Source organism: Pelophylax lessonae (assembly GCF_965119305.1).
Source record: "Pelophylax lessonae genome assembly, chromosome: 1".
NCBI classification, from domain to species: Eukaryota; Metazoa; Chordata; class Amphibia; order Anura; family Ranidae; genus Pelophylax; species Pelophylax lessonae.
In genome coordinates, this window is record NC_138768.1 from 292,244,216 (window position 1) to 292,262,331 (window position 18,116).

Consider the following 18,116-nt stretch of genomic DNA (forward strand, 5'->3'; position numbering starts at 1 on the left):
TCAACAATACACATTAACATGTGTTTACATTTGTGCATTTACTCAATATGGTAACCATAAAAATTAATGCATAGACCAACCTCCTGTAGCGTAATACATTGTCATCCATGGCGAATCAACGGCCAGTGGGGGGGCAAAAGGAACCCACCTGTATTATAAAATATTAAGGGATGTGTGAGCTTCCAAGGTTATTCTAATTAGGAGTGGTATCACGGGTAAGTATTTATGCCATAACCACCTATGGTTCCAGCTGGTCTTAGACAGGTAACGGCTAGGCGACAGATGGCACCTAAACCAGCAGACAAGGGGTTTAGGCCTGGCTGTAAGAGATATGTGTGTTACATCATAGAGCGACAGACTGGCGTTAATTTAGGTTTGATTTAGACTTGCATTTACCTTATGGGCTGTAAAGATGAAGAATTAAAGCTCAGAAGATTGTTTTTCCTATGTACCAAAGGGCAGGTAGTTCAAATATTCTGGTATTCTGAGACAGAGGTACCAAGCTGTTTTCTATGTATGATCTATAATAGAAGTCAAGCAAGCTTATGTTCTGAACTGGCGCCACTCTATACGTTACGTTGAGACATACCTCAAAGCTTCCCCACTTTGACTCTCTTAAAGCTGTATATATATTTTGTCTCCTCTCTAGTGTCAAGAGAGTCTTTGATGTTTACATGGGACATGGGATCAGTCCCCTTTTTTTCCCCCTTCTTGAGATAGACGTACTTATCTTCCCAAGCGTTGCTACCCTATATTAACCACACTTAGGGTCACAAGCTACATGTATGGCCTGTAAGTATTTTATAAATATATAATCTTACTCTGAGAATGAAATAGCATGATAATTTTACCTACTAGAACTCATACCCTGATTGACTTCTATTATAGATCATACATATAAAACAGCTTGGTACCTCTGTCTCAGAATACCAGAATATTTGAACTACCTGCCCTTTGGTACATAGGAAAAACATAACAATATTCTGAGCTGTAATTCTTCATCTTTACAGCCCATAAGGTAAATGCAAGTCTAAATCAACCCTAAATTAACGCCAGTCTGTCGCTCTATGATGTAACACACCTATATCTCTTACAGCCAGGCCTAAACCCCTTGTCTGCTGGTTTAGGTGCCATCTGTCGCCTAGCCGTTACCTGTCTAAGACCAGCTGGAACCATAGGTGGTTATGGGATAAATACTTACCTGTGATACCACTCCTAGTTAGAATAACCTTGAAAGCTCACACATCCCTTAATATTTTATAATACAGGTGGGTTCCTTTTGCCCCCCACTGGCTGTTGATTCGGCATGGATGACACAATGTATTACGCTACAGGAGGTTGGTCTATGCATTAGTTTTTATGGTTACCATATTGAGTAAATGCACAAATGTAAACACATGGTAATGTGTATTGTTGATTAATTTGTATATTCTGCTTATTCTGTTAAGAGAGTACTTAATCGTCTGTGGTCCTGAAGAAGCGCAATGCGAAACGCGTCAACCTTTCCAGACCAGTACAACACACGTACCTCTTGTAACAATCTATGTACAATGTTTGTATATCCATTTTGAACTCATATGGAGGTTTTTCTCCATAAATAGTTTGGTTTTAATATGTTGTATTATGCACATATAATTCTTTGATTTTCCCTTTTTTTTAAAAAGAATATTTTCAATAAAATATAAATGTTTTTAACCAAACTATCTTGCCTGTTCAGTATGTGCCTCTAAAGTCCGCAATTTCCTGTTGGGCAACCATTGTTGCACCAACTCTGCTTTTCTGTTCATATTTAGGATTATGGCACACGAGGGTTAGCTCACTTTCCCTTTTTAGTCTTCTGGAAAAGGTGCATTTTATCTTGGAGGATGGCCACCATCCTCTCGATGATCATGATCCAGGTCAGCTTAGCCTTAAGCAGCTCCATCGGTATCACCCGAGATCTCCAGGTACGGACTATAGTTATTTTGGCTGCTGTGAAAATAAAATTAGCCAAGCGTTTAGTGTGTTTTGAAGCCTTCTCAATAGGTTTACCCAAGAGTGCCTGTAGAGGCGACTTGACCAAGTTGATGTGAGTGAGAGAATATATAAAATTATATATGCGAATCCAGAATCGTCGGACCTTAGAACAGGTCCACCAGATATGCAGAACTGTGGCCGTTTGGCCACAGCCTCTAAAGCACAATGGAGAGGCCTCTCGAACCGCTGAAGCCAGTCTGACCGGGACCATGTACCACCTCAAGAATACTTTATAGTTGGCTTCTATCAGAGATGTGTTAATCAGGGATTTCGAGTTTAGCTGTGCCAACGTGTTCCACTCAGCCCTATCCAGTTCCTCACCCAAATCTGCCTCCCAACATTCCATATAAGGTAATTTAGTGCTGTCATCATTCAGTATGTTATAAATCATAGATATGAAGCCCGCCTGTTTATCAATTGTGTTGCAGAGATGCTCCATGGGAGTCGAGGTTGTTAGATCACAAAGACGTTTCATAGAGTTCACATAATGGGAGATCCGAGTATAGCGAAAATACTCCCTCACCGGAAGAGAATACTTTCCCTGTAACATAGCTCTTGGGAGTAGACCCTTCCTATCAAAAAGGTCCGCCAAGCGGAGAAATCCCTTGTTCGTCCAACATTCAAAAGCAGGAGGACAGAGGCCCGGAGGGGGAACAGCGGATTGCCCAATAAGGGAGCCAATGGCGCGTGGGGAGACTTAAAGCCGTGACGTTTCGATAATTCCACCCTTCATTTTAAGTCTTTTAAGGCTGCAAATACTTTCCCTTTACATCTGCTGTTTGACACATTCTTCTGCTTCTGTACAGACCGGAAGTACCCTGAGGGGTCTTGAGCCCCACCTGAGAAGGTAACTGAAATGTTCCTTTTTCGGAGGGAATTTCTTAGATGGTGAACTGTTCTCACTGTGGTGTACCAGACCATAGGGGCACCACTAGACAGGTTGAAGGTTTTCTTACCTTTTTAGGATTCTGACAGACAGGTAGAATCCTTCCCCAGATCTCCGCTTGAGCTAGTTGTTAGTATGAAGTGCTGGTGTGCTTTAAACACAAAGAACATTAAAAATTAAATTAAGAATTTTAAATTCAGATGTCCAAAGTGAAATCAAGAAGTCGCAGGAGTGTGTTCATAAAACTCACAAAACAGCAAGAAAACTGTTGCTCCTTCTCATTTCCCGTATACTTTGGGTCCGTGCTCTGCATTTTCCTCATTCTGTTTGGGATCTTCCCACCTTCAGTCCCCTTATTGCAGCTCTTGATGTGATATTTCATGTTCTGGAACCTTGCACCATCTTGGGGAGGTTTATCCCTTGGGACTGTAAAGGGAACCTGCAGTAGCGGTGGCAGCGTGCAGTGTTCGCTTTGGGTACTGGATTTTATGTTCCGTACTCACCTTGGCACGTGCTGTAACAAATGTAGTTAGACGCAGGGTGCTTTACAGGTCCAGGTTGGTTGTCCATTCATTGGAGCATACGAGACAAATGGTGATATTTCTGCTGCAGATCCTGAGGACACTAGTTGTTCCCTTTGTTCCAAAGCAAGGTCTTACACTGACACTCCCTGAATCCGGCTCCCTCACAGATCAGTAACATGCAACCTGTTTGTCTAAAGCAGAATTTTCTGCCATTATGTCTGATCTATTCCTAAGACTATTACCACTTCTGGAAACTGCCAACAGCTTTAAACACACTTCTGCCTCTCTGCCCCCCCTGACTATATATTCATGCATCAGAACCTGAATTGCCTGGCTCACTTACATTTGCAGAAAGCAAGTGAGAGCTCACATTTTAGCTGAGGCTGCTGAAGAATGTTCGCCACAAAAATTAATTTATTGGCATCTCATCATATGTTGCAGCCAACTATTGCCACTTTGTCAGTTGCCCAGACTATGGTGAACTTATCAGTAAACTTGATCTCGGTATAAATAAACCTGTTTTTTATACAAGATCAAAGCTCTTATGCTCGGCTCTACTATTCTGTGTAGAAGCCATTGAGAATGGTGATTCGTCAAATATCCAGAATGTCCTTTTTATGGCTTGGAGCTTGGTTGGCTGACCCTACTTGGAAAATATACTTTTTGTACATGCATTTTGGAAGGTGAGCTCCTCTTTGGAAAATCCCTTGTTTAACACATTGAGGTGGTTTTGAAGGTAAGAGGGTTCCTACCCCATCATCCATAATCACAGCTTCCTATAGATTTGTTCTGCTCTACCTTACATGTACAATTTGTTCTCCCCTCTCCAAGCATCATCATTTACTGTTGGTCCATCCTTTTGTGGCAGACCCTTCACCTCTAAGCTCACCAGACTTGCTCACAAACATTCTTTACAATGAAGGTTTGCCCCCTACCTGTAAGTGGGGGGGGGGGGGGGGCATCCACTGACTATTTACACCAGCGTAAAATAAAGGTGTCCCTGCCTTTTGTGTGCCTTTTTTCAAAGACCACATTAACTAAAGCGTTACTTTCTTTTTCGTACATCAAGAGACACAGAGCAGCGATATTCATTACGATCTGGGTTATACGCCACCTATAGGTGAATGGACTCTGGCAACCAACAAGACAGGAAGTTCTCCTCTATATAACCCCTCCCATACAGGAAGAACCTCCGTTTTTTTTTTCGCCAGTGTCTTAGAGGTGATGGTCCCGTTTGGAGAAGCTCCACATTTTTAAAGAAGAAGAAAGCAGTTTGTTACAATCCCAGTTAAGATCTCTGGATCTAAGGGGATTGGTAATCAGATCAATCCAAAAGTGGAAGACGTAAAGGATAGTACCTGAGCCTCGGTAAAGGAAAAACTAGGTATTGCCTGTAATGCAACCTTATTTGGATTCGGACCCTTGGTAAAACTAACTCCAAAGGCGTTCCGGCAGGGTGCTCTACGGGTCCAAGGTAGTGGCCCCAAAAATCAAGGGGACCCAATCCTTGAAGGTTGACAAGTGACAGGTCCCGTCGTGATGGGTAAAGATTTAATTATTATAGGCAGAATCCTGCGGCGGGAATGGTAAGTTCACTTTTAAAATTATGTTGCACTGTTACCTTCTGATTTAGCAGATGATGGGTGCCATGTTTCATGTCTCCTCTAGGGGCAGTGTGTTTATTCACTGGTGACTGACAAGCATAACTTGGATGCCTTTCAGCTGCTCTTAAAACTTGCTTTGCATACAGGAACAGGCACTAAAGGTTCTGTTACCGAATGCATCCCACCTGTGCATTCGTTCCACTCTCTGGCTCTAGGCAGAAGCATGGCAAAAGTCAGCCTTTTTTCTTTGGCTGGTGATCGCGTGCGCAAGTTATGCTTCTTTTATGTGTACAAGTGTGCACGTAGCTTGCGGATGTGCACGTAGCACACCGCACATGCGCAGCAAGCGGCAGGAACAGCTTGGCATTTGAGTAGTGTTTCTGGCGGCGCAAGCTTCTGTCAGAAGCCGGATGGGACACAGCAGCGGCAGCTGGATGTGTGAGTTACTGTGGGTGCATGTATACAGGCACTGACAGGTTCTGCTACTTTGGGATAACCGATGTGTTTACCTCCCCTGAGAGGCCAGAGGCGACTGGCCAATCTGTGCTATTATGGTTGTCAGGCATAGTAGTCACATCTAGTGCTTCTGTCTCAGCCTATGTTACGAAGGATGATTTTGGCATCGGCTTTAGCCAGCCTTGAGGGCAAAATTGCTGGCATGATTGCTTCAACGTCACAAGGAGGGAGGAAAACAAGATAGATCCCTCTCACCTGAGCTCCCCCCCCTTTTTAGTTCAGAATTGGGCAGAGGATGTGGAAGGAGTAGCTTTAATTGGCTTATAAGAAGGCCAAGCAGAGGATTCTACTTTTGGGTAGTCAGGGTCTGGGGAGTCATTCTTGGCCTCTCAATCCCAGAGATTGTTTAGTCTCTCACTGAAATGGTCTGGTCTGGATTTCAATGACCTCCTTTGTGAAGTCTCTTTCTCCTCATTAGGCTCATTACGCCCTCCTCAAAATCCTCTGGCTTTTCCCTTACATCCACTCTTGGAGCAGATAGTATGCTGATTGGGATCATCCTGATAGGATTTTTATTCCTTCCAAAAGGTTTTCTTTGTTGCATCCTATGGAGGAAAAGTTGACAAGAAAATGGAGTGTACCTACAGTGGCTACTGCTATTTCTTCTGTAAACAGAAATTTGACTTGTCCTGTAGATAATGCCCAGGTTTTTAAAGATCCTGCTGATAAGAAATTGGAACCTTTGCTAAAATCTTCCTTTTGCTATTGCAGGTTTTGCAATACAACCGGCAGTGGCAGCTATAAGAGTTCCAGTCTTTGAAAGACCATATTAAACCGGTGTTCAGGACTGTTCCTTCTCAAGAAGAGTCTGTTGAAGATTTGGCAGATCTACCCAAGCGTTGTGTTTTGCATTAGATGCTCTTAAGGACTCCATACAGCAAATATCATGGTTTGCTCTTTTGTCAGTTCATATGCACAGAATCCTAGGGCTAAAAAGCTGGTCTGTCGAATTACTGTGTTAAAGTTCTGGCTGGTTTTCTCTTTCATGGGGAGCTCCTGTTTCGTCACTATCTGGATAAAAATATCAAAAATATTTTGGGAGGGAAGTGTGCGCTGCTACCAGTTAAAAAGAGAAGTAAACGTCCTTCTTTTAAAGGTATCGAACACTCAGATGCCCAGTAGTTCTAATCCCAAGCATTTTCGACAGCCTCAGCCGTCTGGATCTAGAGCCAAGCCTTCAGGTCAAGGGCAAATGAAACCCTGGGCCCAGAGACCTACCAAGCCTAGCTCTAAATCCAACTTGTGAAGGGATGCCCCCACTCAGTTGGGTGGGGGGGAGGCTGCTACGGTTCTCGCAGGGCTGTGTGGAAATGATTCAGGACAACTGGGTTATTTCCACAATTTCACAGGGGTACAAACTAGAATTTTGGGTGTTTCCTCATCCTCAGTTTGTAAAGTCAAACATACCTGCAGATCCCCTAAAAAGAAGAACCTTCTTTCTGGCGCTGGACCATCTAAGGTGTCAAGCAGTGATTACAGAGGTTCCGGACGGCAAGAAATTCAGGGGTTTTTACTAAAACCTTTTCTTAGTCCCCAAGCCAATTGGAGACATAAGACCTATTCTGGATCTCAAAGCTCTAAACCAGTTTTTAAACATTCGCACATTCCAAATGGAGTCAATTTGCTCAGTCATGGCCTCTCTGCCAGGAGGAGAATTTCTAGCATCCATAGACATCAAGGACGCATACCTTCATGTGCCTATCTTTCAGACCCATCAAAGGTTTTTGTGGTTTGCAGTGGAAGACCGTTATTTTCAGTTCATGGCTTTGCCCTTCGGGTTAGCCACGGCTCCACAAGTGTTCACAAAAACCCTAGCTCCAGCATTGGCTATTCTAAGGTCTCAAGTGATTGCAGTGGTAGGATACCTTGACGATCTATTACTTCTAGACCGATCGGCTTCTGCTCTAAGCCAGAATGTGTTCCGGGCAGTTCAGTTCTTGAAACATCTGGGTTAGATTGTGAACTTGACAAAGTCAGCATTGCAGCCGGTACAGAGTCTGGAGTATCTGGGTTTCCTTGTGGACACAGTACAAGCAAAGGTATTTTTGCCACAAAGAAAGGCAATAGCCTTAAAGGGTCTGGTTCAGATAGTAAGAGGGAAGAAATGTCCTTATGTACGTCTTTATATGAGATTACTAGGGAAGATGGTGTCCTTATTTGAAGCAGTTCCTTATGCTCAATTCCATACCAGACCTTTACAGAACATTTTGTCAGCCTGGAACAAAAAGATCCAGGCCCTAGATTGTCGCATGTCTCTAGTACCAAGGGTAAGTCAGAGTCTAAGTTGGTGGTTGGTAGCCAGGAATTTGGAGAGCGGGAAGTCCTTTCTTCCTGTAGTCTGGAAGATGGTGACTACAGATGCCAGTCTCTCTGGCTGGGGAGCAGTTCTGAAAGAAGCCACTGTCAAAGGGAAATGGTCCTGGGTAGAAAGGAGCTTTCACATCAATATACTGGAAATTTGAGCGGTTTGTCTAGCATTAAGGTACTGGACGCCCAAACGTTAGGGTTACCCTGTCGGAGTGCAATCTGACAATGCCACGGCTGTGGCATATAGCAACCATCAGGGGGGCACCAAGAGTCCGTAAGCCCAGAAGGAGGTGGACAACATCCTATCCTGGGCGGAGAAATTTGTTCAATGCTTGTCGGCAGTTTTCATTCTGAGAATAGAGAACTGGCAGGCAGACTTTGAGTCTCCAGCAGATGTTTCCTGGGGGGGAATGGTTCTTACATCCCGAGATCTTTGCATTGGTTTGTCAACACTGGGGGGTCCCCGACGTAGATCTGTTGACATCCAGGTTCAACAACAAGTTGAACAAATTGTTGTCCAGGACCAGGGATCCACTCGCAGTCGAAGTGGATGCCTTGGTGACTCCTAGGGAGCAGTTCCCCCTGATATATGCCTTACCTTCGGTTCAGCTGCTGCCACGTCTTCTGCACAGGATTCAGGAAGAGTGGAAACCAGTAATCTGTTGGCTCCAGCGTGGCCCAGGAGAATTTAGTACGCACAAATTCTAAAGTTGGCTGTGGGAAGGCCTTGGGTTCTCCCATTGCGTCCGGACCTGCTCTCTCAGGGTCCGATATTCCACCCTGCTTTATAGTCTCTAAATTTGACGGATTAGCTATTGAAGTCTGGATTTTGAGGGAGCGGGGTATATCTGGCCTGCAGTCTCTACCCTAATGAATGCTAGGAAACAAGTCTCAAGGGGCATTTATGATGGAATCTGGAAGTCTTACATTTCTTGGCGTGTGGCCGGGAGGTGGCATCCCCGTAAATATATCTTCATTAGAATTCTAGCCTTCTTGCAAGTAGGGGTAGATATGAAGTTAGCCTTAGGCACTATTAAAGGTCAAATTTCAGCTTTGACAGTCTTTTTTCATAGAAAGATTGCTTCACATTCCTTGGTCCGAACCTTTATACAAGGGGTGCTACATATGCTTCCGCCAATTAGGCCACCATTGTGTCCTTGAGATTTAAATTTGGTCCTGGCGGTTCTACAGAAACTACCATTTGAGCCCATTTGGCATATTCCTGTGGTTCTGTTGACCAGATAGTCTTTTTGGTGGCTGTAACTTCAGCTAGCAGGGTATCGGAGCTAGCCGCTCTTTCTTGTAAAGAGCCATTTCAGATCTTACATCAAGATAGGGGGATTCTATGTCCACATCCAGGGTTTGTGCCCAAGGTGGTGTCTGCTTTTCATTTGGATCAGGACATTATACTACCTTACTTCTTTCCAAATCCTCAAACAGCAGAGGAAATATTGTTAATTTTCTCGATGTAGTACGTGCATTTAAGGTCTATTTGAAGAGTTCAGCTCAGATTCGGAAAAGATTGACCTTTTGCTCGTGCTGCCAGAAGGGCCCAGGAAAGGACAAGCTGCATCTAAGTCTACAATTTCTCACTGGATTTGCCATGTTATTTTCCAGGCGTATGGTTTAACCGCTTGCCGACCGCCTCACGACTATTTACTGCGGCGGTCAGCCCCTCACAGGCAAAGCGACGTAGGTCTACGTAGCTAGCCTGTGAGGCTCTAGGGAGCAAGAGCACGCCGCGATCACGGACCCCCCCCCCCCCGCGCGTGTGCCTGGCGGACCCGATGTCTGCCGGGCATTCGCGATCTTCCGTTACACCCGAAGAAAGGCAGGCGGCTAATGTAAACAAAGCCGCCTGTCATTCTTCCCTGTGTATGTAGGACCGTTGATCTCTGTTCTTACACATGTAGCCACAGCCAATCAGTTAGAAACACGCCCCTAGGGACACACTTAACCCCTCCCTCTACCATAAAGTTAACTCCTTCACTGCCAGTGTCATTTTTACAGTAACAGTGCACATGTATAGCACTGATTACTGCAGTAATGTCACTGGTAACCCCAAAAGTGTCAAAAATGTCAGTCAAGGGTCCGATCTGTCCGCCGCAATGTCGCAGTGCCGCAAAAAAAATTGCAGATCGCTGCCACTACTCGTTAAAAAAAAAAAACACAAAAATGACAAATCTTTCCCTTAGTAAATGCAATAACTTTTGCGCAAACCAATCAAAATACGCTTTTTGCGATTTTTACCAAACATAGGTAGCCTAAAACAAATAAAAATGTTAAAATAAAAAACAAAATGTTAAAAAATTTTGATTTTTACATTTTTTGGGGTAAATTTCATATAAAAAAATGTGAAAAATATTGTTATTTTTGCAAAATTGACGCTCTCTTTTTGTTTATAGCGCATGATCAAAAAATCGCAGAGGTGATTAAATACCACCAAAAGAAAGATCTGTTTGTGGGGAAAAAAAAGGACGTCAAACTCGTTTAGGTACAGCGTCGCACGACCACGCAATTGTCCGTTAGTCACGCAGTGCCGAATCGCAAAATAGGCCCTGGTCAGGAAGGGGATAAAATCTCCCGGGGCTTAAGTGGTTAAAAGGGAAGGTTCCGTGATGTCATCATGGAGGAGTGTATAGGACTCCAGTGGCAACCTGTGAAGCTCTGGTGAACTCCATGCCCAAGAGGGAGAAGGCAGTGCTGGAAAATAATGGTGGCCGCACAAAATATTGACACTTTGGGCCCAATTTAGACATTTTCACTTAGAGTGTACTCACTTTTGTTACCAGCGGTTTAGACATTAATGGCTGTGTGTTGAGTTATTTTCAGAGGACAGCAAATTTACACTGCTATACAAGCTGTACACTCACTACTTTACATTGTAACAAAGTGTCATTTCTTCAGTGTTGTCACATGAAAAGATATAATAAAATATTTACAAAAATGTGAGGGGTGTACTCACTTTTGTGAGATACTGTATCCCTTCTTTTCCACCTTGCTGATTGGAAATTGCCCTTTTTTTTTAGGGCTTTTGCCTTCAGCGAAAGAGATCCTTCCTTCCATACCTGTGCCTACTTTTGTCAGGATTATTTGGCTTCTTCAGCATAAAGCATCTGTTTTTTTTTTTTTTTTTTCACAGGTTGAGTACATGATTCCCTGTTCATGTTTTCAAATCCATTTTTTTTGGCAAGGTGGTTGTTTGAGTCTCTGCTGATGTGTGCTTTGCCCACAAAGTGCTTGTGCAGTCAGTTTGTCCTGTTGGTTCTGTTTTTGGCTGTTTTGCCGCCACCCCTTGGCTTATTCTCTAGGGGTATCTCATGGTCTTGGAATTAATACCTATGTACTGTACGATTTAAGATAATATGAATTTTGACTTGTTTGTAATTTACATATCTGGTCCCTTCCCTCTTTCCTCTGTTATCTTACTGCTTGCTTATAAAACTGGTGCCTCATGGAGTAGGCGTTTTTATATGGATACACTGGGGGCGGTCCCAGCAAAGCTTTTTGTCTGTGTCCAATCACCTGAAGATAGCAGCATATGACCCATACATTCCCATGTCTTGTACTGTATTCCAAAATATGGAATTTACAGGTAAGTCAACATTCCTAAAACCAACTTATAGGAATCTATTTCATTCTTAAACTGGCCTAGATTTGGGGGTTCAGGAGCACTCTACAGGGTTGTGTAATGTAGGCTCCTGTATGTGCCAGCAATTTATAGTAGGTAAAGTACGGTAGGTAAGACACAAGAAAAAACACATTCGGTTTTTTACATATTTTTAAATCACCAGCCTTTTTTTTTTTTTGTTTTTTTTGCACTATATCATTCCAATTTTTGTGTATAAGAAAGTGTTTTTCATAACATTTAAAAGACCAGCCTTAGCAACATGATATGTTACAATGCTTTACAGACTGTTGTAAAACTAATAAATGCACATTTTTTCCAGCAAACCTATGTGCATTTTTTAAAGTGAAATTAGCCTTCAAAGGGAGCCTGTCAGAAAATTAGGCTTACAAGTTTCCAAATCTTTCTATTAGCAGCCTGCACATACTGCAGATCTGTGTCTTCTTGTCATCCTTGTATAATCAAATGTATTTTGTGTGCTTTTTAGAACCCGTTAAAAGGGGCACACAAAGTTGTAACTCTGGTACACCTCTGTCATACCAAAAGAGTCTAGAAAGAGATATAAAAAGATCACTAGTTATTTGAAATAATTTCCCTGTAAGAAAAATAATTTACAATTGGTTTAGGTTTTTGCCAATTTGTCCAGGCCCAGCAAATTCAGCCTAAGACCTGACAGTCTGTTGAAGTCTCCCCAGAATATTTTCACAGAATCTTCAGGTACCTTTTTGTGACATTTTATGTGTATCTAAAATAAAAAAGAGATTGTACCACCTTAACCCACAAGGCAGGTGTTATATACAAGGGTCCAATTCAATTAGCAAGTTTTCATATCTATACAAAAGCCTTACATTCTTATACCGTGAAGTGTACCATACAGGAGGGCTTCTGACCTGTGGATGATTATCATTTGGTTATTTATTTTAGCTTGGATAAACTTATGAAATTTTCATGTTGACCCTATACTATTACCCCTATACTAGTTAACTGTTACAAGCAATGAGACCAGTCACCAAAAAGAATATATTAGAATTAGGTAATGAGCAACACCAAACCTGTTATGTACCAAGTCTGTGTTGCCTCAGATTTCCTATCAAATGCACAGGAAGCAAGGAGAAAGTGATGGGGGGGGGGGGGGGTTGTTTGAGCATCAGGATAGATATCTAGTCCCCTCTTCCTGACCAGGAAAAGAGAAAACAAATCAATTTGAGGACATAGATCTACAAATGTTCCACATCAAAGCTCATATTTACAATTTCCAGCCTGTAGGTGGCGCTTCATGCTCCTTCCACAGGATAAATAGTATAATATCACTCAGTGCCACATGCAGTTTACACATATAGTGCAAACAAAAAGAGAAACCTATATCGGTTTTTACTGGTAAGACAAGAAGCACAGAAGTTCTATGATAAAATACAAATTTTATTGTAAATCGGTTAAAAACCACACAATAAGATGTAAACAACAGCAGTCGAGCAGTTGTTGTGGTGTTATGCGTTACATATGCCAGCTGCAAAATATCCACTTATATATAGTAGCCATCTATTAGAGGTTTACCTTGCCACATTACAGATACATATATTATTCCTAATGGGTCAATGTGTTTCTTATTTTAGCTTCTTCAGGACTGGGGTCACAGTAGGAAATAAAGACGGTTTCAGGACAGTAGCCAATAGTCAGACAGTGCACACAACAGCATTTTACGATACCTTACAGATTTTCATGTAGCGAGAAACCGAAAACAAACAATTGCATAAGAAAACGGATAATGCTCCATGAAATCTGTTTTATGTGTGAACCCAGCATCTTTTTTAGCATTTATAAATTTGTGAACTTGGAAAAAAAATGGATGCCAAACCTTTGTAGTTCCCATTAGATGTACAAAAGTTTGAGTAGCTTAAGTGCATTCATCTTTTAAATAATTTATTGATGTAATAGTGTGCAAACATTTAGTGTTTTTTTTTTTTTTTTTTTAACTTGCAGTAGAGCGAGAATAATGTTAGTGTTCTTACAGGAATATAGGACAAAATGTGGGCTTTTCCAGTATATTCATAGTGAGACATTTGTTGGCATCAAATGATGATTTCTCTTAATGTAGGATGACCAAGACATTTTATATTAACCTCACCTCTGTCTTTCTTTTGGCCTGCAGTATGACAGCACTTTGGCTTCTCTGAATGGCTTAGAAGTTCATCTGAAGGAGACTTTACCCCAGGACAATAACAATGTGGCAAAAACCACTTACAACTTTACCCACTATGATTCAATCCAGAATATACTCACAGGTGCCTAATTTGAACTATGATTGTCAAATCTGTTTTGTAACGCATGCTTGCTACACAGGAAGTTGCTGTTTCAATTTTGTGAGCTGCCCTGAAACAGGGATCAATAAATGGTTGGTGGGCTGCATTTTTGTATTAATGCCACTGCCTGTGATTGACTGTTCTTTGTCATTGTTAATAGAACAAGTAGAAAGTGAGAAATTGCCTTTCTTTCCTCTGTTTCTAAAGAAGATATCCTACCTAACAAAGAAAGTCTCACACCTATGAATTGCAGAAAATCTAACATTTATTAAAAGGATGTATTTATATATCTATCCCATCAGGTGCAGGCTCCACCTCTGATGCCCTTCACCCTTTTGAGGGTTATACATGTCAGGGTAGAAGCCTGCATCCAGCAAACAATAAATCCATCTCTTTTTAATAAACTTGTAATCTTCTGGAATGCAGTGGTCCCTTTGGTTGTAGACTTGGATGCGGGGTGGATCACTATAAGCCCAGCCACCCATGGTTGGTTACTGCACTGAATGTGAGCTTAGGGCAGTATCTTTGGCAGAATACCGACAATTAATGAAGCCAACTAAGTTGCAAAAATCATTGTTAATCACTCACAGCCATTGAATAGACAATGTTTTGGACATTGCATGGACCTTTCTCAAGTTAGTAATATGTGAGAGCATAAATAACTTATTTTGTTTTTGTGTGTGTGGTTTTTTTTTTTTTGTTTTTTTTTTTTTCAGTTCACACTTTACGCTTGGTTTTCCACAATGATTGCAGATATGGATCCAGAGCTTGTTTCTACTCCAAAACCACTGCACAAATTGAGCAAAATGCACCAAAATCTTCTCAGATCCACTTTATAACTAGGATGGCCCGTAGTAATCCCCACCTGGGATCTATGATTAGGCCCTACTGGGTAAAATGCATCCAAATAGGGGATTACTATGAGCCATCCAAGTGAAACAAGTGGATTTTGAGCTATTTTCTATGTATGTAGTGATTGTATAAGAAGTTAATTTTATTGTCCATTGAGGGACACAAGTATCTTGCACATGCAGGCTATACTGCTGACAGCAGAAGTAGTAAACACTGGAATACAGAAAAACTGTAGGCCAGCCCGGGGCATAATTCTCACACTTGCAGCATGTCCTAATGTGTTTTTTTAGTATCCTAGGAGCATAGACTTTTTTTAACTGTTTTGAAAGACAGTTTTTTTTTTTTTTCTGTGACTTCTCTACCCTGCTTTTGGTGTTTCCTACCAACATGCAGCTAATCCAGCTTTGTCATCCTTGCTTTTGTACTATATCTCATCTGGAGCTCCAGTGGACTGAACGTTGCAGAGGAAGTCTGGAAGTGACCCTAGGGCACAAGGCTCAGCATGGAAGCTTTCTATACTGGCGCTGGTTGTTAGTAGTGGATCTCTCTCCAATTCTAGAGCCGCTTCATTGCCTCTGCACTTTCCCTGTTTGTGTGAAGACTCATTAACAAAAAGGCCATTCGGCAAGATGCCAGGAGCTCTCTTTTATTTTGGTCAATGGGCACACCATTAGGTTCCAGTTTCTTGCCTAGTTTAAAGTGGAAGGTGTCAACACTGGGACAGCGCACTGACAGATTTTGGTAGGTGGAGTGTTTCACACGCACTCACATGGAACATCTGGCAGTTTCTGCTGCTCACCTACAGTGGCCTTTGCTGCTTAACCCTCACAAATTACGATTTCTACCGGTAGGAGTACTCCAGGCTTTGCCCCTGACTTTGAGCCTAGACATTGCCTAATGCACTACATTCTTAATATGCCTGATAGTAGACATGGGGAATAGCCCTGCTGTACCAAAGGTACACTACACACACTCCACAAATAGGTTAGGCAATGCTTGCAGTAGGCCCTCAGGTAGAGATAACATCTGGAGCATTGAATCTAGCTGCCCTCCGTTTCTCTCGAGTCCCTCCCTCATAATTGCCATCTGATTTCGTCGGGTGTGGCGGCCCTTTCAGCTGAGGTTTTTTCATGATTATGCAGAACTTTATGACCAAAATTACCCAGTTGTTTTCATAGGCCATCATATAGCATGGCTGTTGATGCCTATGTTCTAGAGGTACTGGGTAATGTCGGTCCATTTATCATGATGCTCAAGGCTAGAAATTTTACTCCCTACAAGATCTGTCATTGGAATGTTTTAATTTGCATTGGTGTGAGTCTATGGACTTTCCCTCATGGAATTTTTCATTGGACAGATCTCTTTTTTCTGAAGTTGAGTCTGGACCATGCTTTGCTAATGGTACCATAAAGGGCTGGATCTCTTCCTTTTCTCCCTTTCTGTCTTTCTCTGTTGCCCCATCACCCCCCCCCCCCCAAACACCCCCTCCAAATCAGGAGATTAATTTTTTGTTTGGTTTGGGTTGTGTGAGTATATCTTTCAGCTACTGCTTCTTCTTCTTGGAAGACTGTCTCCCTTTTTATAATTTTCATTTGGCCCAGGAAGAGCATGCTGGCTTCTCCTTTCACCGTTTCTAGGTGGCTCAGACAGATTATCATTTCACTTTTTGATGTTAAGGACCAGGTTCCTCCCCTTCTGGTTAAGGCTCACTTCACTTGGGCATCTTTTTGGGCTTTTTGGCATCAGGCCTCTTTCCTATATTTTCACATCCTTCTGTTCACATTTTATGTAACCTCTTCCAGGTGGATGTTTCTGCCTCATCTGCCAGCTTCAGGCAGAGGGTCCTTTAGGCAGGTCTTGAGATGCATGCAGTAACCAGTTCCTGTTTATATTGGGTCTGGTATTAACAAAGCGGTTATTTTGCTTTGTTGCCCACCTCTCAAATGGACTGCTTTTGGATGTCTCAAAGGTTTTAGGACTTCCTTTTTCCCTCAAGGGATGAAAAAAAAATTGGATGTTTGTACTTACTGCCTAAATCCTTTTACTGAAGTCCATTAAGGGACACCGGACCCACCCTTATATGTTTCTGATGATGCTCTTGATACTGTTTTGTGTAGTGTATTGTAAGTGTAATTGTATATATAGTGTGTGTATGCATAAATATATATATTTACACTGACGATACACTACACTTTGCTACAAAACTTAGGCAAGTAGTTTGACCAATGGCCAGTGTCCAAGTGTCCTGTAGGCAACAGTAGAACCCAAATGTTAACCACTTAAGCCCCGGAAGATTTTACCCCCATTCCGACCAGGGGGTATTTTGCGATTCGGCACTGCGTGACTTTAACGGACAATTGCGCGGTCGTGCGACGCTGTACCTAAACGAATTTGGTGTCCTTTTTTTCCCACAAACAGAGCTTTCTTTTGGTGGTATTTAATCACCTGTGCGATTTTTTGATCACGCGCTATAAACAAAAAAAGAGCGTCAATTTTGCATAAATAGCAATATTTTTCACATTTTTTTATATGAAATTCCCCCCAAAAAAATGTAAAAATCAAAATTTTTTAACATTTTTGGCCAATTTGTTTTATGCTACCTATGTTTGGTAAAAAAAATCGCAAAAAGCGTATTTTGATTGGTTTGCGCAAAAGTTATCGCGTTTACTAACAAAGGGAAAGATTTTTGTAATTTTTGTTGTTTTTTTTTTTTAACGCGTAATGGCGGCGATCTGCGATTTTTTTTTTTTTTTTTTTGCGGTACTGCGACATTGCGGCGGACAGATCTATATATGCACTGTTACTGTAAAAATACACTGGTAGTGAAGGGGTTAACTTTATTTGGGAGGGAGGGGCTGCGTGTGTCCCTAGGGGCGTGCTTTCTACTGTGATTGGCTGTGGCTTGAGCTGTAAGGACACTGATCAACGGATCTACATAGTAGATCCATGTGATCAGTGTCTTTACAGCGAGGAGAATGACAGGCAGCTTGTTTACACAAGCTGCCTGACATTCTCCCTCTCCCCCGCCGATCGCCGAGTGGCCGGCGGACATCGGGTCCGCTGGTCACACGCGCGGGGGGGTCCGTGACCACGCGGGAGCGTGCCTCCGGGGGCGCGCGCTCGCTCCCTAGACCCTCACAAGCAAGCAACATAGCCCTACGTTAGTTTGCCTGTGAGGGGCTGACCGCCGACGTAGATAGTCGTGCGGCGGTCGGCAAGTGGTTAAAGACGTCTGTGTCCCTCAATAGACTCCATTAAAAAGATTTTACAGTGAATACAAAAATCCTATTTTGTACAAAATGAATAAGATGAATATTTGGAGATCACTGTAATGTACATCTGTACTTTGGAACACATCACCTGTCTGTACCTACACAGTCAACATAATAGAATTTCTGATTTTTCTGAAATATCCTAACTTCTGAGGTATGGTGGGAGCAAGCATATTCCCCTCTCCATCGCACAATGCAATGCTCAATGCCC

The 18,116-nt window shown here is 42.3% G+C and overlaps 1 protein-coding gene across 2 annotated transcripts in view; it reads left to right on the plus strand.

Moving 5' to 3' along the window:
• Positions 1–18,116, plus strand: part of HPS4 (HPS4 biogenesis of lysosomal organelles complex 3 subunit 2) — a 94,648-nt gene that overhangs the window by 68,942 nt on the left and 7,590 nt on the right. For both annotated transcript variants that reach the window (XM_082244001.1, XM_082244002.1), the window contains exon 13: positions 13,631–13,763. In XM_082244001.1, coding sequence (XP_082100127.1) covers positions 13,631–13,763 — 133 coding nt within the window. The remainder of the gene's footprint in view (positions 1–13,630; positions 13,764–18,116) is intronic.